The following is a 27,652-nucleotide window of genomic DNA, read 5'->3' on the forward strand; positions in this document are numbered from 1 at the left end:
GGGCTCTGTGCTGACAGCTCAGAGCCTGGAGGCTGCTTCCGAGTCTGTGTCTCCCTCTTTCTCTGCCCCTCCCCTGCTCGTGCTCTGTCTCTCTCCAAAAAAAACATTTTTTTTAATTAAAAAAAAAAAAAGACAACTTGCAAAGCCCCTTTGGGTGACGGAGTTCCCCCAACCCTGCCCTCGGCCCCACAAGGCTGTGACGTGGTGGAGAAGGCCTCCCGAGACCCGTGTCTCCCACAGTGGGTCAGGGGGGCATATGGCGGGAGCCCGGGGCCCCAGAGGAAACGTCCCCAGTCATCCTCGCCAGCTGTGTGATCTCCTGGCCCCCTCCCCTGCCCACCCGGAGAGCACCCCTCTGGAAACAAGGAGGCTCAATCTGCTTTTTTGTGACCGTCCCTCGTAGGGAGAAGAAGTGGGGCCTCTGGAGCTCGAAATCAAGCGGCTGACCAAGCTGATCGAAGAGAACAACAGCAGCGTGACACAGGCCCAGGTGACCTGGCTGCGCCTGCAGCAGGAGATGGTCAAGGTCACCCAGGAGCGGGAGGAGCAGCTGGCTTCCCTGGATACGCTCACGAAGGAGGTCCACATCCTGGAGCAGAAGAAACTGCGCATAGAAAGTAAGCGCTCGGCGTCCGGGGAGGGGGACCCACCGCCTACTTTTCACGAAACCACAAGGGTCACGGCACCTCTCGTAACTGTGAGCTGTTGCCCTGACCGCCAGCCCCGTGGCCGGCCCACTGGATCTGCCCAGTTCTCGGATGGAAGGGTGCTTCCGGAGAGAGGACCGTGGAAGGCCCACCGTCCTGCCCAAGGCTGGGCAGCGTGACTGGAAACGCACAGATGCAGCTCCCAGCGGGTCCCCCTCTGGGGGGCGGGGTGGGGGGGGGGACACCTCGTGCCCCGAACTCGGGGCTGCGAGATGGGGAATCTTTCTTACTCTCCGGCGGAACCTGGAAAACCCGTCCCACCACGGGCTCCCAGACGGTGTAAAAACCAGGGGTCTCTAATGTGCTGGAGTGTCCAGTAGGGTGAGACGGGCATCCTTCCCGGCCGCCACCCCCTCCCCGGGGCCCCCCGCTGAGGCACCCTAATCCCCCACCTGGTCGCACGTGGTCTCCAACCAGAGATCCACGCAGGTCAGCCCGGCCATGCGGCCCCACGGGAAATGCTGCTAAGTGGCCCGGGGCCCATTTCTTTCTTTCTTTTTAAAAAATTTTTTTTAATGTTTACTTATTTTTGAGGGGGGTGGGAGGGGCAGAGAGAGAGGGAGACACAGAACCCAAAGCAGGCTCCGGGCTCCGAGCTGTCAGCACAGAGCCCGACGCGGGGCTCGAACCCATGAACTGTGAGATCATGACCTGGCTGAAGTCGGATGCTTAACCGACTGAGCCCCCCAGGTACCCCCCGGGGCCCATTTCTTCCCAGGGGTCCTGCTGCCTTCCTGGCCCGCCCTGGGGTCGTCCAAATCCCACTGTTGAAGATCAGGGTGGTTGTTTTCTGCCCCAACCCCCGCCCCTGAGCTGGGCGGGCTGGTGTAGGGGGCAGAGCCAACGTCTCCGGGAGACCCAGGAGTACCAGCCACGTCCCCAAGGTTACTCTCAGGGCAGGGGGCTTGCCCCCCACCATCTCGTCCCCTCACCTGCTGGCCGTCCGCACACAGGGGTCCTTTCCGTTCCCTCAAAGGGCCAGGCTTCGGAAACGGAGCGGCCAGGGCTGTGACGGGGAGCGGGGGCTTCTCTGGGGACACGGCTACCCCCGCGTCGCCTCTGCCGCAGACAAGATCGATCAGGAGAAGAAGGAGCAAAGGGAGATTGAGTGCCACATAAGGTGCCTGGAAAACGAGCTGAGGAAGATCAACGTGTTGGCAAACAGGAGCCGGTGCAGCTCCGAGGAGCTACAGCAGGACAACCTGGTGACCGAGAAGGACTTCGTGGGCTCCCTGAAGGTCAGGGCCCGAGGGCACGGGCTGGCGGAGGGAGGGCGCGCGGGTGGGCGCTCGCGTCCCCCGGCGTCACCCACAGCCGGCCGCGCCCCTGTCCCCGCGCAGGCCTCGGAGAGGGAGACCATCGAGATGCAGGAGAGGTTGGACCAGCTCCAGGAGGAGAAGGCGGCCATGCTGAACAACCTAGTGGAGGCAGAGTGAGTGCCACTGTGGTGTCACCGCCCCTGCAGCCCAGGGGCGCCCACCGTCCACTACACCTGCCTGGGGAGCGGTTCTGGAGCCAACACTGGGTGGGGGGGGGGTCCCAGGAAAGACCTGGTGTCGCCACACGGTTCCGGCCGCCCGCCCTCGCCAAGCCAGTCATGGGGGGAAAGCGAGTGGCTCTTTCGGACAAGCGTTAAAAGTTATATTATTGCTGTGATGCCTGACGGCCAGAGTAATCCACCCCCAGCTGTAAGCATTCTACACTAGAACAATCTGTGCAGAGCAGACAGGGAAAGTCACGTTGTTGTCCCAACCCCCTTCCCTTACCGGAACCCACGGTGTTCGTGTCTTTCCTCTCTGCTTGCTTTTTATTTTTATTTTTATTTTATTTATTTTATTTTTTTTATTTTTTAACGTTTATTCATTTTTGAGAGACAGAGACAGAGCATGAGCGGGGAAGGGGCAGAGAGAGGGAGACACAGAATCCGAAACAGGCTCTGGGCTCCGAGCCGTCAGCACAGAGCCCGACGCGGGGCTCAAACCCACGAACCGTGAGATCCTGACCTGAGCCGAGGTCGGACGTTCAGCCAGCTGAGCCACCCAGGCGCCCCTCTGCTTGCTTTTTAAACAAAAATGGGGGTGTTCTCTATGCTGCCCTTGGAAGCAGATTCACGTATTTTCTGTGGACCGACATCTGCAGTGGGAGCTGGGCTGCTGAGCCGCCCTGTGTGGCCGCAGGCCTCTCCTCTGCGGGCACACGTCCCATTGGTGAGGCTGCACCTCGTGACCTAAGCCCCTCCCAAAGGTGACACCTTCAACCACCGTCACACGGGGCGTCAGGGGGAGCGGCGAGGGACACAAATGTGGAGACCGGGGCACGGGCGTAGGTCTTCGCTGATATCGCAACTTTTTCTTCTAAATGAAGTGTGGTTGACACACGGTGTCCCACTGGCCCCAGGGGTGCGCACTGTGCTCACCACTAGGGTAGCTGCGGGCCGTCACCACCCGACGCCGTTACACCACCACTGATGACATTCCCTATGCTGTGCCTTCCGTCCCGTGACTCACTCGTTCCGTAATCTTTGCGAATATCCTAGTAGCTTCTGGGCTGTTGGCCTGTGCAGGCTTTTTCTTACGTCAACTCCTGTCACGTTCGTGTTCTTTTCTTGGTTCCCCTACAGCTGCCTGATCTGCTCTCTCCGTCTCTCTTTTTAACGCCCGCGGTCTGTCCGTATCGCGGGCTGGCAAACCCTTGCTGCAAAGAGCCAGACTGTAAGTGTTTTCGGCTTTCGGAGCCACACAGCCCTGTTTGAAGCCACTTTAAGTCTGCCGTCGCAGCTCGTGAGCCGCCGTGGACAACACGTAGCAAACGGGCGTGGCTGTGCTCCAGTAAATCTACTGGTGGACGCCGTAATTTGAATTTTATGTCCTTTTTCTGCACGCGGTCTTTGAAATCTGCCGTGTATCTTATACTTCTGGCACATCTCGATTCAGACTCGGCCAAGTTCAAGCGCCCCGTAGCCACGTGTGGCTGGGGCACCCTGTTCAGTGGGGCAGGAGAGGCCATTGCTGGCAGCTGGTCTGGCTGTGGCTGTGGGTCCAGATTCCTCCTGCCGTGCTCGCCCCCCTTGGTCCCTAGCGCACCAGACGGTGGTCCCCGTCCCCACCCAGGGTGCCGGAAGGTGGACTTGCCACTACTGGGAGGGTAGTTGGGTGCCTTCGAGGCCCAGCCTGTGAGCCGCACCTGCCCTCCAAGCCCACGTCGGGTGCTGTAGTGGGGAGAGACTGCCCCTGCCCCTGAGCACTGTGTGAGGGGCATGGCTCTGGGGCACAGAGGGGAGAGGGAGGAGGACTGCAAAATTCTACCCTCCCCGAGGGTGCCAGTCCACAGAGACTCAGGGGGCTTCGGGTCCCACTCTGGTCTCCGGGGCACGACTGCCCCCTTTGCCCTGGGTTGGGTGGGCTGGCAGGAACTTCAGAGGGTACGTTGGCCCAGGGTGTTATGTCGGCCTGCCGGTCCCAGCACAGGGGAAATTGTTTCTGTTTAACAGTCGAGCCCGTCACCCGGTGCCTGGGTATTTAAATACGCCATGTGGGAGCGAGACAGAGCCGGGTCCAAGGTACTGGGCCCCCTGCTCTGAGCCCACCCCAGACCTGCCTTCCACCCACCCGCTGTGGGTCTCGATTTGGAGCGAGCACTTAAGAGCATGGGCTCACAGAGGCCTCAGAGAGAAATCCCCTTAATTTCGCCCTCTCTCACACTGCCTCTCCCACCTTTAAAGACACCAGATCATGCTTTGGGAGAAAAAAATCCAGCTGGCGAAAGAGATGCGCGCATCGGTGGATTCCGAGACGGGCCAGACGGAGATCCGAGCCATGAAGGCGGAGATCCACAGGATGAAGGTGGGTGGGAGGAGGGTGGTGTCGGTGGGGGGGGGAGTGCTGGTGGGCCTGGCCTCACCGGGGGAGGGCCCCACGGGAACCGCACGGGCCACCCTGGCCCGCGGCACGGACGTCACCCCTCCGCTCCAAGCACAAGCACCACCAGCTGCTTCCTTGCCGACCTCCTGCCCACGGTCTGTCCTCTCCCGTCCTTCCTGCACGGAGATAATCGGACGCCACCAGACACACGCAGCCGTGTGCGCGGTGTTTTCACGAGGCGCTTGGATCCTGACCCCGGGGGCAGCCGGCGCACTCTGGCGTTCCTGCGTGCCGGTGGCGTGGCGACCCCCGAATCTCGTGACCCGTTTATTGAGCAGAAGGTGCCTCGCTCAGTCAAAAGTGCTCCGAGACTGCACCCGTCTCCTCCCTCGGAGCCTCCCTCGTTCTCCACCGTCATCTTGAGCCAGATTTCACGACCTCACGAAAGGCTGGTAATTAGATCCCAGGCTATCACTGAGCCTGAAGAGACTGGAGGAGTAGGCAATAAAAACAAACACTCATCACTGCCACAGCCCGGCTTTTAATCAGGACCCCTCTGGCTGTGCCGTTCAGGGGAATTCTGATCAAATGCGTGAGCTCCCGATAAGTTTGTAAAACCCTCCACTTAATTGACTGTTCAGACCACACAAGCCACATACGCTGTGGCTGCAGCAGGTCGAACCCCCACCAAGCGCTCGCACACGGGCACACGGGCACCGCCTTCTCCCCGCCTGCTTACTGGCTGCTGCTTTTTGTCCCTGAACAAAACTAGGATCCGTACGTCCAGCTCAGCAATTTATTTATTTATTTATTTATTTATATTTATTTTTAAATACTACGGACAGGGGTGCCCGGGCGACTCAGTCGGTTGAGCGCCCGACTCTTGATTTCGGCTCAGGTCGCGATCCCAGGGTCGTGGGATCGAGCCCTGTGTTGGGCTCTGTGCTGAGGGTGGAGGCTGCTTAAGGTTCTCTCTCTCCCTCTGCCCCTTCCCCCCGCACATGCAGGCACTCTAAAATAAGTAATGATAATAATAACGATAATAATAGTAATATGGACATTAACCCAGTCTTTAGCGGTTACAGAATGTTCTACGGTTGTATCCTAACTCCTTGGAACATTCCCGGGTTGATGAGTTCAGACTATGCCCAGTCCCCCATGGTGCCTCGTCACCATGAACAACGTTCCAACAGTATCCTTTCTCACTGGGGTGTGCTTGTTTTCTGTAGACTAGATGCCCAGAGCGGGATTACAGGGTGAAAGACTGTCTCCGTGCTTGACTAGACCCCCCCGCCACGGGCCACTTTTCCAAAAGGCACTTTGCGAACGTCCGTACGGCCTTGGCCCACAAGCCTTGATTCGTAAACTGCGGTTTTTAAGTGAGCTCGCCCTTTGTGGCACACCGTCCTGTGAGTTGTGACAAAAACATGGTGTCACGTAACCACCACCGCTTTGTGACACACAACACTGCAGTAGCCCTCAAGTTCCCTCCCACCCCCGGGGCTGAGCTTCCCGTGCCCCCTTCCCCAAAGTTCCCAGAACGTCACATAAGCGGATCCTGTGGCATGAAGCATTTTCAGTGTGGCTTTGCTCACCTGTCGTCATGTCTTTGAGAGTCATCATGGTGGCGAGGACCCAGTCTGTTCTCTACGCCTGGTTCTGGTGGCCCATCTAAGAAATCGTTGCCCGGCCCAAGGTCACGAAGATTCTTCTAGAAGCTTCATATTTTCACGTTTTCCATTATGATCCATGATCTACTTTGGTTGGGTTTTTTTTTTTTTTTTCCCCATGCCCTAGGTTGAGTTAATTTTTGTATATGGTGTGAGTCGTGGTTTGAGGCTAACTCCCCTACCTTGGGATGTCCCATCGTGTCGGCCCCGGGTATTGTAAGGACTGTCCTTATTGAAGTCAGCTGACCGTGTTGGGTGGGTCTATTTCTGGATTTCTGGGCACTCTGCTGTGTCCGCCTGACCGCGTGCCTGCCCTGCCCCCCCTCCTACATGGTCTACACCACTGCAGCTCACCGTTTACGTGAGCTTGTTTTGTTTACACGGCGTCTTTTCCCTCTCCATAAAAATTGAAGAATCGGCATGTGGATCTCCACAAAAGCGCCTTCGGGGACCGTGCTCAGGCCACCCTGAGCCCGTAGGCTGGTTTAGACCGTCCAGCATCTCTCCATGGCTGGTTTTCAGCCCGTGAACACGGCGCGCCCCCTTGGCGTATTTCCGTCTTGTCTGACTTGTGGCCAGCATCCAGTCCTCGCCTGTTGGTTAGGTTTCTACCTGAGTATTTCCAGTTTTCTGGTGCTAAAGTCACTGGTACTTTTCCACTTTTTCAATTTCAAGTTGCTCACTGCTTACAGAAATGCGACGTTTATTTACTGCCTTTGTTTCTGTGATTTTCTAAACTCGCTGTTTGTTAGGGTTTTTTTTTAAATGTTTTATTTATATATATATTTTTTTTTTTTAATTTTTTTTCAACATTTTTTATTTATTTTTGGGACAGAGAGAGACAGAGCATGAACGGGGGAGGGGCAGAGAGAGAGGGAGACACAGAATCGGAAACAGGCTCCAGGCTCCGAGCCATCAGCCCAGAGCCCGACGTGGGGCTCGAACTCACGGACCGCGAGATCGTGACCTGGCTGAAGTCGGACGCTTAACCGACTGCGCCACCCAGGCGCCCCAATATATATTTTTGAGACAGAGAGAGACAGAGCATTGGCAGGGGAGGGGAAGAAAGAGAGGGAGACACAGAATCCGAAGCAGGCTCCAGGCTCAGAGCTGTCAGCACAGAGCCTGATGCGGGGCTCGAACTCACAGAGTGTGAGATCATGACCTGAGCCAGAGTCGGATGATTAACCAACTGAGCCACCCAGGCGCCCCTGTTTATCTTTTTCTATTTTGAACCCACTTTTCTGAAGCAGAACTTACCCACAATCAGATGTACTTATTTTAAATGTCTAGTTGGACGGGTTTAGCACGGGCCCACATCGACACCCCCACACCCGAGACAGAACACTCCCGCCGCTCGAGAAAACCCTGCGTGGCCCCTACGGTCAGCCTCCTCGACAACCGGGGCCCCAGCCCTGGTCCCACAGACCCTTCACCTCGCCATCTTACAAAACCACGAGTAAGAAATCAACCTACCGTCCCTGTGCTGCTCCAGAATCCCAGCCAGGCTGCGAGCCGTGTCCTCTGTCTGCCAACCCCCCTTGGCCTCTGACCCTTTCTAGTTTCCTGTTGCCCGTGCATTCTTTGCGTGGACCTGAAAATCGTTCTGACCAGCTGGCGATGCCCCCCGATCCCTGTGTCCCCGGGCGCATCCCCCTCGTCCCCGTGCCGGTCCGGGGGTCCGTGGAGCTGCGCTGACCGTGCCTCAGTCTCCCTCACCGCCCCTCTGCCCTGTGTGCCCAGGTCAGGCACGGGCAGCTGCTGAAGCAGCAGGAGAAGATGATCCACGACATGGAGCTGGCCATCGCCCGCAGAGAGACCATCTCCACCCAGGCCGAGGGGCAGCGCAAGACGGACAAGAAGCTGCTCACCCGGACGGACTTCCACCGCAAGCAGACAGAGCTGCGACGCACGATCAGGGACGTTCACAAGGTAGGGGAGCCGTGGTAGGTGAAGGCTCACGGGACACGGAACCTGGCCTCGGAGCCCCACCGGCGTCCGGCCAAGCTCTTGCACGCGGGGCTCGGGCACGTTGCCTGACAGCTCTGTGCCTCGGCTTCCTCACCTGTGAAATGGGCACTCGTCTGGTGGAGTCGTCCAGAGGATCCCATGGAGGGTGCTGGAATAGCCCCCGTAGGTGTAAATCCTGCATAAGGACAGAGCAGCCCAAAATGAAAGGCTTGACCCAACTGCTCATTTGGGAGTTACTGGAGGCGGCAGAGTGGCCTTTTCTTGGTCCTTCTTGGCCGGTCCTCTCTGCCATGCTGGTCATTCGTGAGGTCCGTCCCTCTCCATCCCTGGGGCTCCCACACCTGCCCAGAACCCGCCCCCCGCCGCACCCAACTCCTCAGCCCCAGCAACAGGTGCGCTGTACCCAAGTCCTCCTGCCGCACACCATGCCCAGCAAGGCCTCTGGCGTTTGTGCCCAGAATGGCCCTTTTTCCTCCCTGCCAGCGCATCCCAGATTCTCCCCTGTCCCCGGCTAGACCCTGAGAGTCACCTGGTCACCTCTACTTTATTCATCCACCGGACCCCACCAGCTGCTTCCTCTGGGAACCACCTCCAGCCGCCCGACCTCACAGGAATGGAGCCAGACCTCCCCCACTCCCACTCCCAGCCCCCCACCCTGCGAGGCCTTAGCTCCCGCCCAGGCATCTGATCCCAGCCTTGGCATGCAGCTGCTCAGCTGCCCCTGGGCCCTGGCAGATGGACCTCCTGCAAGAGAGGGGCCCCAGAACTGCTCAGGCCCCCATGTCTCTGCCCAAGCCATGCCTGCCTCTGGGGAGCAGTCTGCAGTGTGGGCTTGCCCGCGCCCCGGCGTCTCACTGGGACTCGCCCCTCCGGGTCCTGGTTCCCGAGGGGCAGGGACTCTCTCCATCCTCATGGGAACCCTCCCCAGAGTATATCCTTCTAGCCTGACTCTGTCCACTAAATAACCACGTCCCGGCACGGTCCCGTGTGTCTCCCAGGCCACCGAGGAGTGCACCAAAGCCATCTCGGAACTGGAAGAAACGCAAAAGCACATGAGCAACTCCCTCCTGGAGAAGCAAAAGGAGCTGTCAAAGATGCAGTCCAGGACCAACGAGCTCGAGGCCGACCTGGGCCAGCTCCTGGCCCTCAAGCAACAGGTAGGCACGTCCCCCGAGCCAGCAGGGCCACAAGAACCCGGGCGTGGAGTCTGCCCCTCGCAGCAGCCACTCTGCCTCCTCGGGCGCGCCTCCTCCCGACCCGCTTCGCCCAGGGATCACAGCGCTGCCAGCCGCTTTGGGATTCCTCGCTCATCTCGTCTTCTCTAACCATCTAATGACACCGCACATCCGGTGTGGGCCAGGCGCTGTCCTGGGTGCTAAGGCTACAGACCAGACCAGGACAGAGAATGATCCCTGCCCTCCTGACCGTCACATCTGAGGGGCAGAGGAACAGATGGTAAACACAATGAATGAGAGTTAGGTGGTGGTAAATACTCTGGGGAAAAAGCAGAGAAGGGGCCTCAGGGTTGGATGGGGGGTCTGAGAAAACATTGGAGTCCAGACTTGAAGGGGGTGAGGGGGTGAGCTGCCGGCTGGGTAACGCAGGGCAGGAGACCACTCTAGGGGCAGCCAGAGAAGAGTGAGTGGGTGATCATGGCTTTGGGCTCTTCTCGGGGAGGCGGGAAGACAGGGGAGGGCTGGGGGCTGAGGAGTGGCTCGGGTCTTAGAGGACCGCTCTGGCTCTGACGTTGGGTGTGTGGGATGGAAGGGTGGAGGGCGGACACCGGAGGCTGTTTGAGATGCCACATGGACCAGGGCAGTAGCCGTGAGGCTAGTGAGAAGCTGTCGGATTCTGCGTACAATTTCAGCCGCCCCCGTGGGCTTTCCTGCCAGATCGGATGCGGTGTGAGCAGAAGAGAGGGGCCAGCTGAGTCTGCCGGGTCCAAGCCTGATCAGCCCAGACAGGGGAGGTAGCGAAAAGTGTCCGCTCTGGGGGCGGGCACCTGGCAGCGTTAAAGGTCTCTCAGACGACGGGCGAAGGAAAAGGGTCTGAAAAGCGCACATCTGCCTCTTCTCCACGGTTTGGAGAATCTCTCTCCTTCACCCTTCTCCACCTGGCATCTCCTCGAGTCCTGACTTTGTGTGGGGGCAAGCCGGTGTCCTATTTTCCACCCGCCTAACCTGATGCGGGGTCTCTTGTCCCACCCAAGAACCTCTCGGAGCTGGTGGCCCTGCAGACGCGCCTGAAGCACCTCCAGGCGGTGAAGGACGGCAGGTACGTGTTCCTGTTCCGCTCCAAGCAGTCGCTGCTGGCCGAGCACAAGCGCTTGGACAACCGTCTGGCCGTCATCAGCACCATCCTCCACCACGTGAAGGACGAGTACCCCCAGTTCCAGGAGGCCCTGCTCAAGGTCAGCCAGATGATCAACAGCAAGCTCGAGCCATCTGGGTCCTCCTAGAGAGCAGCCGGGACCTCCCCCCAGCCTGCTCCCATGGAAGACACCAGAATTTTGTGTATGATCAGGGACTTAGAACGTTCGTGTCACCGAAAGCCACGTCCACCCTCAGAGAGGTCCTTTAAGACGAATAGGCAGGCCAGCATGGCGTGATTCTTTCAGCCACCAGCAATTTCCACTAAGGCCACCCCCACCCCCCCCCCACTCCCGCTACGTTTCCGGTGGCATTTCAGAGGTGGGGTGTCTCCCACCCCGCGCTGGACTCGAGGTCCAAGCGGCGCCCGGGTTCGGGGAGGCTCCCGCCTCCGCCCTTGACAGGCCTGCTCACCGTCATGGTCCAGGGTGCGGGGTGCAGCGGGGGCGCCCCACGGAGAGCGCGGGTGGGACGGGCGCCCCCAGGACGCACCTGCCCTGCGCCTCCCCAGCGGCCCCCGCCGTCAAAGGGCCTACGAAACAATTTCGCTTTCCAACTCTTCAGCGAAAAATAAAACTTTTTCTGAATATGGGGAAAGGCGTATTTCTCCGGGAGCGCGTCGGAAACCGGCCCCGCCCGCGCCGCACCCTCGCCCCGCCGGGCCCCCCACGGCGCCCTGTCACGTTGCGCAACAGCCGCTTTTATGGGCGCGATGACGCTTTCCCTTCCAGAACGGCTTCAGTTAACGGGCGACCCCGGGGGCCGCTCCCCTCTGTCCCCCGCAGGCGCGTCTCGCCAGGTGAGCGCCCCTCCCCTGCCCTCCTCCCCCCTCCCCCGCTGCGGGCCCGGCGGACGGCGCGGGCCGGGATCCGGACGCCCCGCCACCAGGGGGCGCGCGGCCGGAGACGCGCACCCTCGCCCAGGGCGCCTGCGCGGGCGGCCTGTCACGTGGCCCACCCCGCCCCCTCTGACGCGTGCCTGCGGGCGCCGGACCCCGGGTGGCCGCTGCGGGCGGGGCGCGCGTGCGCGGAGGTGAGCCGGGGTCGGGGGTGGGCCTCGTCGGGCGCGCGTGCGCGGAGGTGAGCGGGCCGGGGGCCGCAGGGGTCCCGGCGAGGGGCGGGGCGGGGGCGTCCGGCGGCTGCCCCCGAGACGAGAGACCCGGGGTTCCCGGCAGCCGTGACGCCCCAAGGGGGAGGGACCGATCGCTCGGCGGATTGAACCTCTCTGGTTCGCGGCTGGACAAGTGGAGCGTGTCGTGCGCGGGTCCGCGGGCGGCGGTGTCGACAGGGACCCCGGGGACTCCACGGTCTCATCCGCGCCCTCGGTGCTGGGCGAGGGGAGCCGTCTTGTCCCGTTGTGGGGAGGAAACCGAGGCACAGGGTGGGGACCCATGCCTCGCGCGTCAGGGCGGAGCTGGACTGCCACCCAGGCCTGGGGAGCAGCGGCTCCGATCCACTTCCCTGAAAGCGAGGTCACAGGGTCTCCCGGCCAGCAGCGCACTTGACCTCCCTGACCTTCAGTGTTTCCCCATTTGCCTAAACTGTCAGGCCCTCCGGCCGACTGTTCTTGTCAGTGGAGTGGAAACAGCGCGCGCGGCCGGGGGGCGGGCCCCTCTGTGTCCCGGGCCCCCGCGCTTCTGAACTCAGGGTGGGGAGGTCCGTGGGCCCGGCCCGGCAGCTCCGGTCCCTACATCACCGTGATCACCAGGTGTCATGTGTTCCTGGATGGGCAGGTGCAGCCGGGACGCTGTACAATAAAAAAATAAGAATTTAGCTTTTGTCCCCGGTCCGTGGCACACAGACCCTGGGAATCCTGGCAGGGGCGGTGTGTTTTCTGTGCTAATAAAGTGACTGGTGGCTGGGGCCTCTGGACAGCTTCGGGGTGGGGCCTGGTCCCCAGAAGCACCCAGGCTGGGAACTCCCAGCCCCACCTCCCCTCCCCCAGCCCCCAGGAGCACTGAGGGGCTGGTGATTGACAATCGCCAAGGGCCAAGGATTTGAGTAATCGGTTCTCTGTAATGAAACCAAAACTCGGGGTTGAGAGAGCCTCTGAGCCGGTGAACACACTTTGGTGCTGGAGGGCGGGGACGCCCCATCCCGCGTCCTCTGGCTGCATCCTTTATAATAAATGGGCCGCGGTAAGCCAAGCTCTTCCCTAAGTGCTGTGAGTGGTTCTAGCCAATTCCCCACCGGAGGTGGGGGAGGGGTGAACCCTTGAGTCGATGGCTAGTTATTTAGACTTGGGGCTTGCGACTGGGGTCAGAAGGGGGACGGGCCTCCCGGGCTGAGGCCTTACCTGTGGGGTCCGCGCTGGCTCTAGGAATTCGGGCCAGAATCGGAACGAATCCTGGGAGACCCAGCTGGTGTCGAGGATTGGTTGGCGTCCCCCCCCCCACACACACACATTTGCTTCAAAGGTGCCGTGAATTAAAGCCGTGGCCCCCTGTGGCCGGAATGCCCCAGGGGACCTGTCTGTGGCTGTGACAGGCTCAGACTCCCCGGTGCGCGACGTGACTCCTTCCCAACCCTTGCGTGTTCCTGGCGGCCCGAGGGTGCCGTGCATCTCATGAGCCTCCGCCACACGGAGCTGGCATGCGTGGCCCCATCTGCTGCGTGGCCCCATCTGCTCCGCGGCCCCACTGCTTTCCGGCCCACAGCACGAGGGCAGGCTGCTCAGGGACACCCCTGCTGGCCAGCTTCGGCTCAGGTCCCCCACCCGCAACCCCAGCCCCTTGGCCTTGTGGAACCTTCCCTAGCCTGCACGGCAGTCCGGGATGCATGGACCCTCGGCCCCTCCCCGGGCCTGACTCCCAAGAGGTCAGACTGGGTGCGGGGTGACCCTCCGGGCCGCCCCTGGCAGCCTCCCCAGTTTCTCTCAGACAGAAAGGACGCCCCTCGTGAAATCCTTGCACGTTCAGTCCCACGCTGATGTCTCACTCCTCGGAGGAGCCGGCCAACAACGTTCCTTGTGAGATATTTAGAATGTACACATAAGCCGAGCGCAGGTAGCGACAGTCCTATCCCCAGAGGAGTCAGATGCTCCACACGTAACCGCAGGGGCGGGGAGGGCGCCGCCACCTGCCAAGGCCTGGGGCCAGCCCTTGAGTGTCGCCCTCGGCTGCAGTGCCCGAGACCGCTTACCGGGCTGGAGCCTCCTCCCGGTCGGCAGAGGAGGGACAGAGGGACGGTGGCGGGTCCCCCTGAGGACGCGTCCACTTCTAGCGCATCTGCCAGAACTTAGCAGCTCGTCCACAGTCCGTGCACAAGCAGAGTTTACTCTCTGCGCCGCGTTGTAACTTCTTGTTCCGTTTGTCAGTTTACCGCCCGGGTCTTTGTGTGTCATTAAGCCTTTTTTTTTTTTTTAATGTTTATTTATTTATTTTGAGAGAGAGAGAGAGAGAGAGAGAGAGACTGAGCAGGGGAGGGGCAGAGAAAGAGGGAGTGAGAGAATCCCAAGCACGTTCCAGGCTCTCAGCAGGGCTCGAGCCTGACGCAGGGCTCGAACTCATGAACCGTGAGATCATGACGTGCGGCCAAACAGCGCAACCCACTGAGTCACCCAAGTGCCCCTCGTTAAACCGTTTTTTCGTACATCTTCAGTGCGTTTCACGGTACAGGGTATTCTGCAATCCCCTCTTCGGGGCTTTTCTCTGCTTTTCCAGTTCCCTCCCTTGCCGTCTTTCCAAACAGTGCCAGGAGCTTGTCTACCCTCGCCCGCCCCGCTTTCTCCGCACACCTCACCCTGTGCGCTGCTGGGCCAGCCGCGGGTCCACGTCTGGAAATTGGCCTGAGTCCCCTGAGGCCCCCTCCCTCCGCCTTCCCTGCTGAGCCCGGCCCTTCTCTCAGCAGGGCCTCCAGGACCCAACCCGCTGCCTGCAGGTGCCACCGACCATGGACGCGAGGTGGCCGCTGTGCTGCCGCCCCCTGCTGGGGGCCTACATCCTCGTGTCCCTGGCCACCGCCGCCCTCCTGGGGCACGTCCTGCTCCATGATTTCTTGCTGGTCCCCCAAGAGCAGCGTGGCTTCTCCCAAGTAGCTGAGGGGCTTTATCGAGCTCGCCAGCAGGGAGCCGGCCACCCAGGCCCCCAGGCCCCCCCAGGCCACCACGGCAGTCCCAGAGCAGCTCCCACGCGGTGCGACGTGCCCCCCAACAGCCGCTTCGACTGCGCCCCGGACAAGGCCATCACCCAGGAGCAGTGTGAGGCCCGGGGCTGCTGCTACGTGCCTGCCGGGCAGTGGCCTCGGGTCCCCCGCATGGGACAGCCCTGGTGCTTCTTCCCACCCAGCTACCCGAGTTACAAGCTGCACAACCTGACCACCACGGAGACAGGCTACACGGCCACCCTGACCCGCGCCACTCCAACCTTCTTCCCCAAGGACATCTTGACCTTACGCCTGGACGTGCTGCTGGAGACTGAGAGTCGACTCCACTTCACGGTGGGCGGGGCCCCACGGGGCAGAGAAAACGTGGGTGGGCATCGGGTGAAGATGAATGGGTCTGCCGGGCGTGTGTTTAGGGGGCAGATGCGTTTTGTGCCTTCACGGGGAGTCCCGGCGTGAGCAGACAGTGCCTACACTCAGGGAGCAGCGGCCACTAAGACAGCAATTGGAAGGTTCTAGAACATGCTCTAGAGGGCAGGGCTCAGGGCACAGTGGAGGGAAGGTGGGTCTCCCCCAGGAAGTGACATCCCACCTGGGACCTGAAGTCCTGCAAGGGTCCGCAAGGGGAAAGGTGGAGAGGGAAGAAGGGGAATGTTCCGGGCAGTGGGCGGTGGGATCTGATGATCGTCTGCCCCCTGAGGGCAGGACCTTTTGTCTGATTTATTCCCTGCTGACTCCCAGTGCCTGGAACAGTGTCTGGCACATAGCAGGTGCCCAGCAGAAACCTGAGGACTGAATGGACACGTGGAGGCCAAGCTGAGACAGCCTGTAACACACAATTCATTATTAGCAAAGTAATTTATAACAGCCAACATCTACCCAGTGATTACTACTGTGCGCCGAACAGAGTGGAGCTGGGCGCCCTCAATTCTATTCTCACCCACCCCGTGACAGGCGTGTGGGGTGCCAGCTTCAGCAAATAAAAATACAGGATGCCAGGAAATCTGAATTCCAGAAAACCGAGCAATGAGTTTATTTTTTCAGTGTGTGTCTCATGCACTATTTGAGACGTACTAAAAAAAACCTTCAGACTGACTGCGCGTTCTGTGTTTTGCCTGGCGACCCACGTGAGGCGTTCCCCGGGTTCTGTAGATGACCAAACTGCCCACGCTCACCTGCTGTGCACGGCCACACTGGGCCTGGCATTGGGTCCCCGCTCTCCTGGAGGGTGAGGAAGGTGGGGAAGGTGTGCAAGGGAGGCCCCCGGCCCGCAGAGGGCCTCACGGCACGCCATCTGACTTCTAGATCAAAGATCCCGCCAACAGGCGCTACGAGGTGCCCTTGGAGACCCCGCGTGTCCGCAGCCGGGCCTCATCCACACTTTACAGCGTGGACCTCCAGGAGGAGCCCTTCGGGGTGGTCGTGCGCCGGAAGCTGGACGGCCGGGTGCTGTGAGTGCGGTCTCCGTGCCCCCAGGGAGTGCCAGCCGGGGGCGGTCTCCTCCAGGGGGCATCTGGCAGGGACTCCACCATATACAGCGATCCTGCCCAAATGTCACAAGTGCAGAGGCTGAGAAAGCTCGGTGGGTCGGGTGTGAAATGACACCTCTCCCCCCGGGGAGCATCTCCTCGGACCCGCTTTGTTTACGTTATTTACGATCAGATGCTGTGTATCACTCACGGCAGGGCAGGCGCAGTAACCGTGAACCCCGCCAATCCCAACAACACAGAAGTAGGTGCCGTTACGGCCCCCGCTTTATGGATGGGGAAACTGAGGCACAGGGAGGTGAGGTGGCTTGCTGGCAGGCGACAGAGCCAGGGCCCCAGCTTCCGTGCTGTTTCCAGTCCCTCCGGGGCTCGTGTCCCCCTGAGATCTTAGGTTTGTCCGAATCATTGCTGTGGTCTGTCCGCCACGGAGCCGTTCCCGTTCCAGAAGCTCACTCCTGGGCTTCCAGCTCCCACAGTGGTTCCAACCCACAGCAGATGCTCTCAGGCTGTGTCGGGAGAATCAGGGCATCTGGTTGGTCATGCCCTTGCCCCTGGGAGACGCGTCACCTCCGCCGCCCCCATCGTGACCGGGGATTGGACGCACCCAGGCATCTCAGAATCCACTTTCAGACTCCGGTGCCACCGCTGTGACTCCCAGAGCCCGACACCTCCCCTCGCACAGTGGACCCGCACAGCCATGGGGCCGGGGCAGCAGACCTGCCCACGCCCCCCGTCTGCCCTGACGGATTTAAGCATGCACACTTTCACGTGACCGCCACGTAAATATGTGCCCAGAGCGGACAAGCCTCCCCTTTGTCACTGAACTCAGTTACGGGCTCGGGGATGAGGTAACTTGGACCTACCTTGGTCTTAAGGGAACTCTGAAATACAGTTTTTTTCTTCTTTTTTTTTTTTTGCCCACTCTTGGCTGTGCATTATCGACCTGCTCCCAGGGCTGACACAGTGGGAAGAAGCAGTGAATGAGTGCAAGTACAATGTCAGGAATAACAGAGCTAAGAAGGTTCTAGAGATGAGCTGTGCAGATGCAGAGGAGAGGGTTGGCTCTGTCGGGGGGAGCTACAGAAGGCCTCTCTAGGAAGCTGACCTTTGAGCAGAGATCTGAGAGAAGTTTTCTAAAGCCTGTAATCAGAGTTTGGTCTTGAAAACACACACACACACACACACACACACACACACACACTCGTAAGTCTTGCCCAGGGGCAGGCAGGGTGCAGTGGGAGATCTTCCCAGGAAATCAGCGATAGTACGTACTCTGGGCCCTGTCTGTGGTTCTTGCCTTGCCCTTGACCCTATGCAACCTCAGGGCACCCTGGCCACCCCTGGGTGGACGGACAGCTCCATGGGCTCTGGAGCTGGGCTGGGCTGGGCAGGCCTTGGCCAGAGTCTGGGAGCAGCATGGCCCTTGCAGAAAGAGCTCGGGGCAAGTCCTAGCGCTAGCCAAGTTCGAGCCGCTCCTGTCCAGCACCTGCTTGCGGCCAGGCCTTATGGGGCACTCCACTTCTGGATGCCCGCCTGGGGGCAGTGTGGACACAGCCAGGTAGCTGGGTGTGCTGGATGTGCTCTGCGAGCTCTCCACACCTGGTCAGGTCCCCAGGGTCGCCGGGCCTCGCATGGCCACGTCTGCCCCGGGTCAGTGCGTCACCGAGGTGACCGGGCCACTCTGGCCCTCCTTGGGGGGATACCAGGGCCCAGGGGTCTCTCTGGGAGGGCCCACCTGGGGTTCATCTGGCTGTCTGGGCATTTCCTGGCAGGCTGAACACGACGGTGGCCCCCCTGTTCTTTGCTGACCAGTTTCTGCAGCTGTCTACCTCTCTGCCGTCCCAGCACATCACGGGCCTGGCCGAGCATCTCGGCTCCCTGATGCTTAGCACCAACTGGACCAAGATCACCCTGTGGAACCGGGACATCGCCCCCGAGGTACAAGGGGCAGTGAAGACGGGGGGAGCGGGGCAGCCATGTGGGTGAGGCTGCTAAAGTGTGTGTCCACGTGCCCAGCCCAACGTGAACCTGTACGGGTCCCACCCCTTCTACCTGGTGCTGGAGGATGGCGGCCTGGCTCACGGGGTCTTCCTGCTGAACAGCAATGCCATGGGTAAGCGGGTGGGCGGCCACCCCCAGCCGGCATCCTGTCCCCGTGTCCCACGGCCAGTCGTCCTTCGGAGCTCCCAGGCCAGGGGCTGCCCCGGGTGTGGCCGCGTCCCCTTCCTCCACGGAGGGACCTGCCTGACAGGCTGGAGGTAGAGGACTGGGGCCATGGGGGGGTTGGGGCTTGTGCGTCCCCCCAAGAAGTGACTCCAGTGGGCTGTGGCCTCTGCCAGCTCTGCCCTGAGGTGCCCCCAAGGTGGATTCTGAGGCCCCTGATCTGAGCGGAGGCCAGAGAGGCGAGTCCTGGGGTCTGGCGGCTCAGCATTTCCCTCCCCAGACAGCAAGCAGGCTGTAGACTGGCGGCGTGGGGGCAGTATGGGGCGCAGGGATCTGTCCCTGAGCCCCAGGGCTGCCTCCCCCAGATGTGGTCCTGCAGCCGAGCCCGGCCCTCAGCTGGCGGTCCACGGGTGGGATCCTGGACATGTACATCTTCCTGGGCCCTGAGCCCAAGAGCGTGGTGCGGCAGTACCTGGAAGTCGTGGGTAGGCTGGTCCCCCAGCCCTGCGCTGCCCCCTCGTCTCCCCCACCCCTCCTTCCCCCCTCCCCCGCCCCTCCCGCCCCCTTCCCCTCCCCCTGCCCACGCGCTCACAGAGCTGCCCTGCCCGCAGGCTCCCCGTTCATGCCGCCCTACTGGGGCCTGGGGCTCCACCTCTGCCGCTGGGGCTACACCTCCACGGCCGTCACCCGCCAGGTGGTGGAGAACATGACCAGGGCCGACTTCCCCCTGGTGAGCGCTGGGCGGCCCGGGGCGGGTGTGCGTGTGGGGGCTGGGCCGGGACTCCGTCCCTGTGCTGTGGCCACAGGACACTCAGTGGAATGACCTGGATTACATGGACGCGAGGAGAGACTTCACTTTCAACAAGGACGGCTTCGGGGACTTCCCAGCCATGGTGCAGGAGCTCCACCGGAGTGGCCGGCACTATGTGATGATCGTAGTGAGTCCCCCGCCGTCCCCGTCCCCTGCCGCGCGAGCTGTTAGGGAAGGGAGGCCCTGTGCCTCCTCCCCCAGACGGCAGCTTCCTCGTGGTGCCTGCGGGGCTCTGAGGGTCCTTGCTATCGACCGGGATATCGACCTGGGCTCTGCTGTCCTGTGATGTCCAGCTTAAGGCCTCCTGGAAGCATCGTGTGCCACTTAGGGTCCTTTTGGTTGCAGGTTACGTGAGCGGCTTAAAGCAAGGGGTGGGGGGTGCCCTCGGCTGACGCCCCCCGGGACTGGGAGGGCCGGGGCGGGCTTGGACGCCCAAGAAACCAGAGCCACAGAGGCTCCGAGGGTCTCCCGGCCCCGTCTCCACTTAAGTCAGTTCTGCGTCACAGGACGGAGGGCAGGGCTCTGAGTGGCCCAGCACAAGGACACCCTCCCTGGGCCGGTGCAGCCAGGGGAGCAGGGGGCAGTGCCCAGCCATGTGGCCAGAGGACATGGGGAGGGGGCGCCGAGGCTGAGTGGTTGCCATAGTGGACACAGGGGAGGAAACCTGTCTGCTGAGAGGTTAAGAACCGTGCTGATGTCGGCCGTTTCCATGACCTCGGCCCCTCGGAGGGCAGCCAGCATCCGCGGCCACTCAGAGCCCGGAGGGCAGAGGCAGGCCTTCTACTCAGGAAATGGGTGTTCGTGGTAGAACACTGGGGAGACTCTCGAACTTGTGAAGCAGAGCTCAGGCCCGCATCCAGGTGTGCCCACCCCCGGCACGTGAGCTTGTGCACACAGGGTGTGCTGAACACACACACGCGAGGCCCTCTCCGGCCTCTATCCTCCGTCAACACTGCCTGGAGAGCGTTCTCCCGTCTTCCCAGCAGTGGGTGCCTGGCTTTGGAGCACTCCTTCTCCTCCTGACGGGGTCCCCCCACTCCCTCCAGGATCCTGCCATCAGCAGCTCCAGCCCTCCTGGCAGCTACCGACCTTATGACGAGGGTCTGCGGAGGAAGGTTTTCATCACCAATGACACTGGGCAGCCACTGATCGGGAAGGTAGGGTGGGGGCCTGGGCACGCGGTGGGGGGAGGGGGGAGAGGGCAGAAAACGGGAGTCCCCAGCTGGTGGGGACAGGCAGGCGTTCAGGAAGAGGACGGGATTTAAGAAATCATCATGTTGTCCGATGGGACAGAGCGTGTGGGGGTCACAGCTGGAGGTGACGGTGGCCCCTGACAAGGGATGCCGCCTCGAATCCTTCCACTGGGCGTGTGGAAGGGCCCAGCCCGGGCACGGGCGCCCTCCTTGTCCTCCAGCCCCCGAGGGCTTCCCAGGCCCTCCCATGGGGCGCCCGGCACAGTCCCAAACTGCCGGTTCCAGGGTGTGCCCAGAACCAACAGGAAGGGGGTCCCAGCTGGGGGGAGGCCGGGGAGGCTCCCAGGAGTGCAGTCATTTGAGACTCGGTTCTGGGGCCTGTGTCTGAAAGGGAGGTCTCAGTAGAGTCCCACGGCCCCTACCACCGATGACCCTCCCCCCCCCGTAGCCCTTCACCCCCAGGCAGGTGAGCGAGGCTGGAGCTCTGGGGGGCCCGGTCTCCCCTCTGGCCTTTCCTCCAGGTGTGGCCCGGATTGACCGCCTTCCCCGACTTCACCAGCCCCGAGGCCCTTGACTGGTGGCAGGACATGGTGGCTGAGTTCCACGCCCAGGTGCCTTTCGACGGCATGTGGATCGTAAGTGTCCCGTGGGCTGTGGGACCGGCCCAGCCTCTGCCCGGGGCAGGGCGCCCACCTCCGGGGCCTGTCTTGCAGGATATGAACGAGCCATCCAACTTCGTCAAGGGCTCTGTGGACGGCTGCCCCGACAGTGACCTGGAGAACCCGCCCTACGTGCCAGGCGAGCTTCCCCCTCCTGCCAGCCCTCACCCGCCGGCCCCCTGGCCCCAGCTGCCCGAGGCTCAGATCAGGGCTTTTGCTTCTCTGGTTTGGGAGACTCAGAGCTGTCCTTTCTGAGGAGCCGATGGGCACGGCCACCCGGGAAAGGGGAGGGCAAGACCAGGAGGAAGGTCAGGCTGGGGAGACATGAGCCAGGCAGCGTGGACCAGCACACCTGCCACTGAGGCGTGGCCCTCCGGAGGGAAGGCATTGCGGGCTTAGGGATGGGAACAGGGAAGGACTTGAAACGGGTCAAGAGCAGGCGGGGGGTGACGTCTGCGGTCTGCCGGCCTCTGTGTCCACCTCGTCCCCATCTGTGGAACAGAGGAGACGATACAGGGACACACCCCGAGTTCCGAGGGCGCTCCGGGCTGGGGGTGGGGGGCACCGGCCGGCCACGGACGGGAACGGCCTCCTTCTCTTCCAGGGGTGGTTGGCGGGACCCTGCGGGCAGCCACCATCTGTGCCTCCAGCCACCAGTTCCTCTCCACGCATTACAACCTGCACAACCTGTACGGCCTGACAGAAGCCCTTGCCTCCCACAGGTGAGGGGCCCGCTTGGCGCTGTGCGGGGCGGGGGCGTCAGAGGGAGGGCCGGCGGTGACCGCGCACAGACTCCCAGGGGGAGCCGGGAGGGACGGCCGTCCTCCTCCCTGTGACGCGGCTCATCATCCAGGGTGGTCTGGTGGCTCGGACAGAGCCTCCCCTCCCTCCTCCTGGCCTCGGCCCTCGGGGCTGCTTGCTCTCGGCCCTGCCGCCCTGCTCCCCCTCCGGGCGCCAGGCCACTGCTCGGTCTCGCTGCCCCGCTCAGGGCCCTGGTCAAGGCTCGGGGGACGCGCCCCTTCGTGATCTCCCGCTCGACCTTCGCGGGCCACGGCCGATACGCCGGCCACTGGACAGGGGACGTGTGGAGCAGCTGGGAGCAGCTGTCGTACTCTGTGCCAGGTGAGAGCGCCTGTCAGGAGGGCGGCTCGGAGAGGGGGGCCGTGGGCCCAGACCGGAGCGCCCGGCTCGGCTCAGCTCAGGGAGATGCCACTGCCACGCCATGGGGCCCCGCCACTGACTCACCTGGGGCCCCTGTGCACCTGCGCGGGTCGGCTCACCTGTGGCGCCACGCTGGTGGGCGGCGATGGGCTTTCCAGAAGTCCCCGATTTGCCCCAGCCGCTGCCTGCAAAGCAGTCAGATCCCGTCCTCTCGTGGTGTCCCTTCCGGCGACCGCATCCTGTCTGAGCCCAGCCTGCAGGCGCCGTCCACCCCCCACCCCCACCCCCACCCCTCTGCAGAGAGGCACTTCGACTTGAGTTGTCAAGAGCTCTGATGCTGTGACGCGCGTTAGGCAGACAGGGCTCGGGAGCTCTGGGGAAGGGGCTGGGGTGGCCTCCCAGGGTCACCACGTGGGCAGCTGAGGGGAGCCTCCGCCTGCAGCCTGCAAGCCTCCTGATAGCACTTTCGGCAGTGGCAGGACCACGCGCAGACCCTCGGGCCGTGGGGAAGCGCTGGTGGGCGAGCTCTGGGGCAGGAGTCCATTCCTCCTTCCGGAAGCCGCTCTGCCACAGGTGCCGCGGGCTCTGACCTCGCCCTAGGGCAGGTGCGCCCGCCAGCGCTGCAGGCCTATCTCTGAAGCCCCCTCGAGCGGCAGGTCCCTGGGCGACCCTCGGTGCGCGCCGATCATGACCGGCAGAGGTCATGCGGGCCCCTGACCCGCTGCAGCCCAGACAGGTGTCCCCCACGGCCTCGGGCTGGGTCCGGTCCTGCCCATCGGCTCCTGGCCGCCCAGGAGACACTGAGGAGAGGGACGGCCCGGCGCAGCCTGGCCCTGCTGAACAGTGGTGGGGCGGGCCCTGGCCGACGTGGCCTGGAACCCACCCGACCCTTCAGCAGCCGTGGGGGCTCACCGTGCCCGCCGGAGCACAGCACCCCACGCTGGCGCGGAAGGCAGCGGTCCTGGAGGCTAGCGGTCTGAAGGACGGTGTCGGAGGGGCCGTGCTTGGAGCCCCGGGGCGACTCCTTCCCGCCTCCCCCAGTTTCTGGGGGTTGCCCGCTGTCCTCGTGTCCTTGGCTCGGGGCTGCGTCACTGGTCTCTGCCCGTGTGTTCGCTCGGCCCTCCCCCCGTGTGTGTCGTCAGTCTGGGTTTTCCTCTTACGTAGTCACCAGGCCTACTGGATCAGGACCTGCTCTGTGACCTCACCTTAACCGTGTCTGCAGACACCCTCTTTTTTTTTTTTTTTTTTAATGTTTATTTTTGAGAGAGACAGAGCATGAGTGGGGGAGGGGCAGAGAGAGAGGGAGACACAGAATCCAAAGCGGGCTCCAGGCTCCTAGCTGTCAGCACAGAGCCCGACGCGGGGCTCGAACCCACGAACCGCGAGATCATGACCTGAGCCAAAGTCGGACGCTTAACCGACAGAAGGTGCTGCCCCTGCAGAGACCCTTTCCAAATAAGGTCACATCACAAGTACAAAGGGTTAGGACTCCCACATACTTTTTAGGGGGCGGGGGGGGCACAATTCAACCCTGAGGAGCTGCTTTGCTCGGCTGACCCAGGTGTCAGGAAGCAGTCAGTCCGCAAGGCAGGCTCTTGGGACCCCCAGTGGGAGACACCAGGGCCGGCGCGGTACTGACCGCCGGGCCGGGGCCGGTGGCTACAATGTCTGCTCCCCAGAGGGGCGGGCGGTCCGCGGCCCAGGTGGACCTACTCCGGCAGCCTGAGCCCCAGCCCGACCCCGCCCTCCCAGAAATCCTGCTCTTCAACCTGCTGGGGGTGCCGCTGGTCGGGGCCGATGTGTGCGGCTTCCTGGGCAACACGTCGGAGGAGCTGTGTGTCCGCTGGACCCAGCTGGGGGCCTTCTACCCGTTCACGCGGAACCACAACGACCTCCACAGCCTGGTAGGGGCGCGGGCCGGGTGGGCGGGGGTCTGCCCCCGGGGTCCCGCTGTGGACGCGGCCGCACCGGCAGTGAGAGCGGAGCCGGTCTCCCGCCGCGGCGGGGAGGGCGGCGGTGACCTCGCGGTGCTCCCGCGGCCCCTCTGCAGCCTCAGGAGCCGTACAGGTTCAGCGAGACGGCGCAGGGAGCCATGAGGAAGGCCCTCGCCCTGCGCTACAGGCTGCTGCCCCACCTGTACACGCTGTTCCACCGGGCCCACGTGGGGGGCGAGACCGTGGCCCGGCCCCTCTTCCTGGAGTGAGTGCCCGCGTCGGGGAGCGAGGGCCCAGGGGCAGCCCCGTCCTGCCGCAGGGGGTGTCCCGGGGCCTCCCTGCTGGGGTGGGAGGGGGGGCCCTGTGCATGCCGCTCCCTCCCCCCATGAGAGTGCAGCTCAGGGCTGGGGGCCTTCCGGGCAGAACCCCCAGTCCAGACCAGGCCAACCGGGAGGTAACGAGGTACAAAACCATCCCGATCGAATGAAGGAGACCCAACTGACATCCCCCAAGTGGGACTCAGATACGTAAAAAGGTGGCGTGCAGTTGATTCAATGCCACCTGTAATCAGTCAGTGGACTAAACGAGTCCCAGGTGGTAAAAATCTGTTTCTTGTTGGCAAAAATCATCTTCTCCCCCTCTGGCTACAAGCGTAAATTTCGGATGGATTACAGGCTTAAGTGTCGAAAACGAAGCTATAGAAAGTTCCACAGGAAAACAGGTGCTCTGGCAGGAGAGGGCTCTGAAAGCATCAAAGGCAAAAGGCAAGGGGGAGAGGGTTTAACAGAGGGAACAGAGGCAACGCTCCCGTGGACAGAAACAGAGAACGTCCACACGTGCCCCGCTGTGGGATCGCGGAGGCAGGTCACACAAGATGCCAATCTTCTCACGTAAAGAAAAGAAAAAAAAAAAGTTTGCCGGAAAGGCCAGCAGGGGACAGGGTTACTCACTCCCCTCACCGCCCCCCTCCCACCCCCTGCCAAGCTCGGGCGGCGGGAACCGGCTCTCCCGGGGCTTCTGCGAGGCCCCTTGAGCACGCCGACCTCAGAGGTCACCAGGCCCACGAGCCCACCCCTCCCGTGCGAAGGTTCCCCGAGGACCCCCGCACCTGGGCCGTGGACCGCCAGCTCCTGTGGGGAGCAGCTCTGCTCATCACCCCGGTGCTCGAGGCCGGGAAGGTTGAAGTGACCGGTTACTTCCCCGCTGGCACATGGTACGACCTGCAGACGGTGAGTCCTGCGGGCCCTCGAGGGGTCCCTCCCCCCTGCCACGTGTGGGCCACGTGGGGAAGGGAGCTTGCTTGTGGCCCTTGCGTGGATCTTCCCACGCGGTCCTTGCAGTGACCCATTTTCCAGATGAGGAAACTGAGGCCCAAGTGGGTAGCTCCCCAGGACTCCAATTCTCCCAAAGTCCTGCTGCGCCCCAAGCCCTGGGTCAGGGCCTCTGTCCCAACGACCTGTCTGGGCTGGGCCTGCGGGGCCCCGCACGGAGCCTGAGGCTCCCACTCCTGGTGACGTGACGCCGCCCTCCAGGTGCCAGCAGAGGCCCTCGGCAGCCTCCCGCCTCCACCTCCCGCACCTGTCACGCCTGCCATCCACAGCAGGGGACAGTGGGTGACACTGCCGGCCCCACTGGACACCATCAATCTCCACCTCCGGGCCGGGCACATCATCCCCCTGCAGGTACCCGGGCCAGCCACCTGAGCCTGTCTGTCCAGTGGAGGGTCCGTCCCCAAAGCCCCGGGCAGAGACGACGGCATGTGAGGGTTGAGGATGCACAGGTCCGCGGCTGTGCCAGGCGGAGGGGCACCTGCTCCGTTGGCTCTTTTTAGGAAACGGTCTGCAAACGTGCGTGGGCCTCTCACGTCCTCCAGGGTGTCTGCCTCGGCCGGAGTGCTCGCCACGGGTGTCCGAGCCCCTCGGCCGTGGCCTGTCCTCCGGGTCCCAGCTTCCTGCAGCACGGAGCCGTCCCAGCCCAGTGTCCCTCCTGTCCCCGCTCTGGAGGCCTCCGCCAGGCTTGAGATGGTGACAGGTGCCACCCGCTTTTCCAGGGCCTTGGCCTCACAACCACGGAGTCCCGAAAGCAGCCCATGGCCCTGGTCGCAGCCCTGACCACGAACGGGGAGGCCCGAGGAGAGCTGTTCTGGGACGACGGGGAGAGCCTGGAGACGTTCGAGCGTGGGGCCTACACACAGGTCGTCTTCCTTGCCAAGAATGTGAGTGTCGGGACCCGCCCGGGCCGGGGGGTCCCCGGGGCCCCCTGTCCCTGTCCCTGTCCCAGCTAAGTGAAGCGAGCAGGGCCCGGGCGCTGGCCGCCCTGACCGCGGTCCCCATGCACCTGCCGGCATCCAGGTGTGCGCGGGGCCCATCCCACAGATCTTTCCGGGCCCTCTGCTGACCATTTCCACCTCTCCCCTTGGCCAGAACACCGTTGTGAATGAGCTGGTGCACGTGACCAGTGAGGGGGCCAGCCTGCAACTGAGGAAGGCCACCGTCCTGGGGGTGGCCACAGCCCCCAAGCAGGTCCTCTCCAATGGCGTTCCTGTCTCCAACTTCACCTACAGCCCTGACACGAAGGCAAGAGCCCCGCAGATGGGGCCAGAGGGCTTGTCCCCAAGGATGGCAGGGGCGGGGGGAGGTACCAAGGACCCTGGGGACCCGGTGCCGGCCAGCCGGGCCGTACGAGGGCAAAAGGACCTTGGTCCCCAGGGAAGGACAGGCCCCCTTGCAGCTTGGGCTTTCCTCTGCCTGTGTCCACACCGATGGTGACTCATGGGCCATGCTGAAAGCACTCAGCCAGCGAGGAACAGAGCCAGAAGCCTCCAGGGGCTGGGGCAGACCCCGAGGGCACCACCCGCCCAGGCCCAGGCTCCTGTCTGCCGAGCACTCGGGCCTCACCTCTGTCGACAACGGTTTGGTGGTCACGTTTTCTTTTTTCTCTTTTTGCAGACCCTGGACATCCCTGTCTCACTGACGATGGGAGAACAGTTTGTCATCAGCTGGTCTTAACCAGGGGCCGGTGGAGCGTTGATCCTTTACAGGAAAAGACGGGACTTCGCAGCGACCCCAGCACCCGTGCTCTTAGTCAAGATGTGGGGGGCAGGGCTCAGGGTCGGAAGCAGTTGGCCCACGTCTCACGGCCGACGTCCCTCCAATGCCCAGATCTGCCTGTGTCTACCTCCCGGGCCCCAGGGCTCTGGGCCAGCAGCACGCCTGTTTGCCTTGTGTTTGCAATGCTCTCCTGGAACGTTTACCTCCCCGCAGCCTGTCACCGGAACGTGTATGATGTCATTCACCGCCTGCCCAGGACGGCAGAAGTGTGCTCGGGGTGAGGACGCTGTCCCTGCACCCCGAGGTCACGCCAGATGAAAGGACAGAGCTGCGTGGCCACTGCGGACTGCCGTCTGGGCAACCGTGCCCCGGCAGCCAGTGGGGCTGCCCGCCGGCAGGAGGGCGGCCACGGAGCCTCCCAGAAGATTCGCAAGACCGGGGGAAACCCTCACTCCAAAGTGCAATTGTGTTTAATAAAAGGGGCATTGCAATCAAGCTTCTGCTGGTCCTTCTGGGG

At 62.6% G+C, this 27,652-nt stretch overlaps 2 protein-coding genes across 5 annotated transcripts in view; both read left to right on the top strand.

Moving 5' to 3' along the window:
- Positions 1 to 11,164, top strand: part of CCDC40 (coiled-coil domain containing 40) — a 42,476-nt gene extending 31,312 nt beyond the window's left edge. The window contains exons 14-21 of one of the 2 annotated variants that reach the window (XM_042966776.1): positions 404 to 617; positions 1,776 to 1,945; positions 2,048 to 2,139; positions 4,429 to 4,549; positions 7,531 to 7,696; positions 7,981 to 8,169; positions 9,207 to 9,365; positions 10,418 to 11,164. In XM_042966776.1, coding sequence (XP_042822710.1) covers positions 404 to 617; positions 1,776 to 1,945; positions 2,048 to 2,139; positions 4,429 to 4,549; positions 7,531 to 7,696; positions 7,981 to 8,169; positions 9,207 to 9,365; positions 10,418 to 10,788 — 1,482 coding nt within the window. In that variant the 3' untranslated portion in view covers positions 10,789 to 11,164. The remainder of the gene's footprint in view (positions 1 to 403; positions 618 to 1,775; positions 1,946 to 2,047; positions 2,140 to 4,428; positions 4,550 to 7,530; positions 7,697 to 7,980; positions 8,170 to 9,206; positions 9,366 to 10,417) is intronic. The other variant, XM_042966777.1, reaches the window with a different exon arrangement.
- Positions 11,165 to 11,541: 377 nt separating this feature from the next.
- On the top strand, positions 11,542 to 27,630 carry GAA (alpha glucosidase). Of its 3 annotated transcripts, none has more exons than XM_042966434.1 (20): positions 11,542 to 11,609; positions 14,426 to 15,013; positions 15,983 to 16,128; positions 17,937 to 18,102; positions 18,181 to 18,277; positions 18,693 to 18,812; positions 18,939 to 19,057; positions 19,134 to 19,265; positions 20,185 to 20,295; positions 20,853 to 20,966; positions 21,045 to 21,129; positions 21,595 to 21,712; positions 21,979 to 22,112; positions 23,904 to 24,055; positions 24,202 to 24,350; positions 25,173 to 25,314; positions 25,618 to 25,767; positions 26,136 to 26,300; positions 26,509 to 26,661; positions 27,034 to 27,630. In XM_042966434.1, exons 2-20 carry the CDS (start codon positions 14,468 to 14,470, stop codon positions 27,091 to 27,093), a joined length of 2,859 nt encoding a protein of 952 aa, XP_042822368.1. In that variant the 5' UTR covers positions 11,542 to 11,609; positions 14,426 to 14,467; the 3' UTR covers positions 27,094 to 27,630. The 3 variants fall into 3 exon arrangements, with proteins under 3 accessions (XP_042822368.1, XP_042822367.1, XP_042822369.1); XM_042966433.1 differs by having other exon boundaries at positions 11,549 to 11,609; positions 14,423 to 15,013; XM_042966435.1 differs by lacking the exon at positions 11,542 to 11,609 and adding an exon at positions 11,618 to 11,656.
- Positions 27,631 to 27,652: the final 22 nt, after the last annotated feature.

Source organism: Panthera tigris, chromosome E1 (assembly GCF_018350195.1).
Source record: "Panthera tigris isolate Pti1 chromosome E1, P.tigris_Pti1_mat1.1, whole genome shotgun sequence".
Taxonomy (NCBI): domain Eukaryota; kingdom Metazoa; phylum Chordata; class Mammalia; order Carnivora; family Felidae; genus Panthera; species Panthera tigris.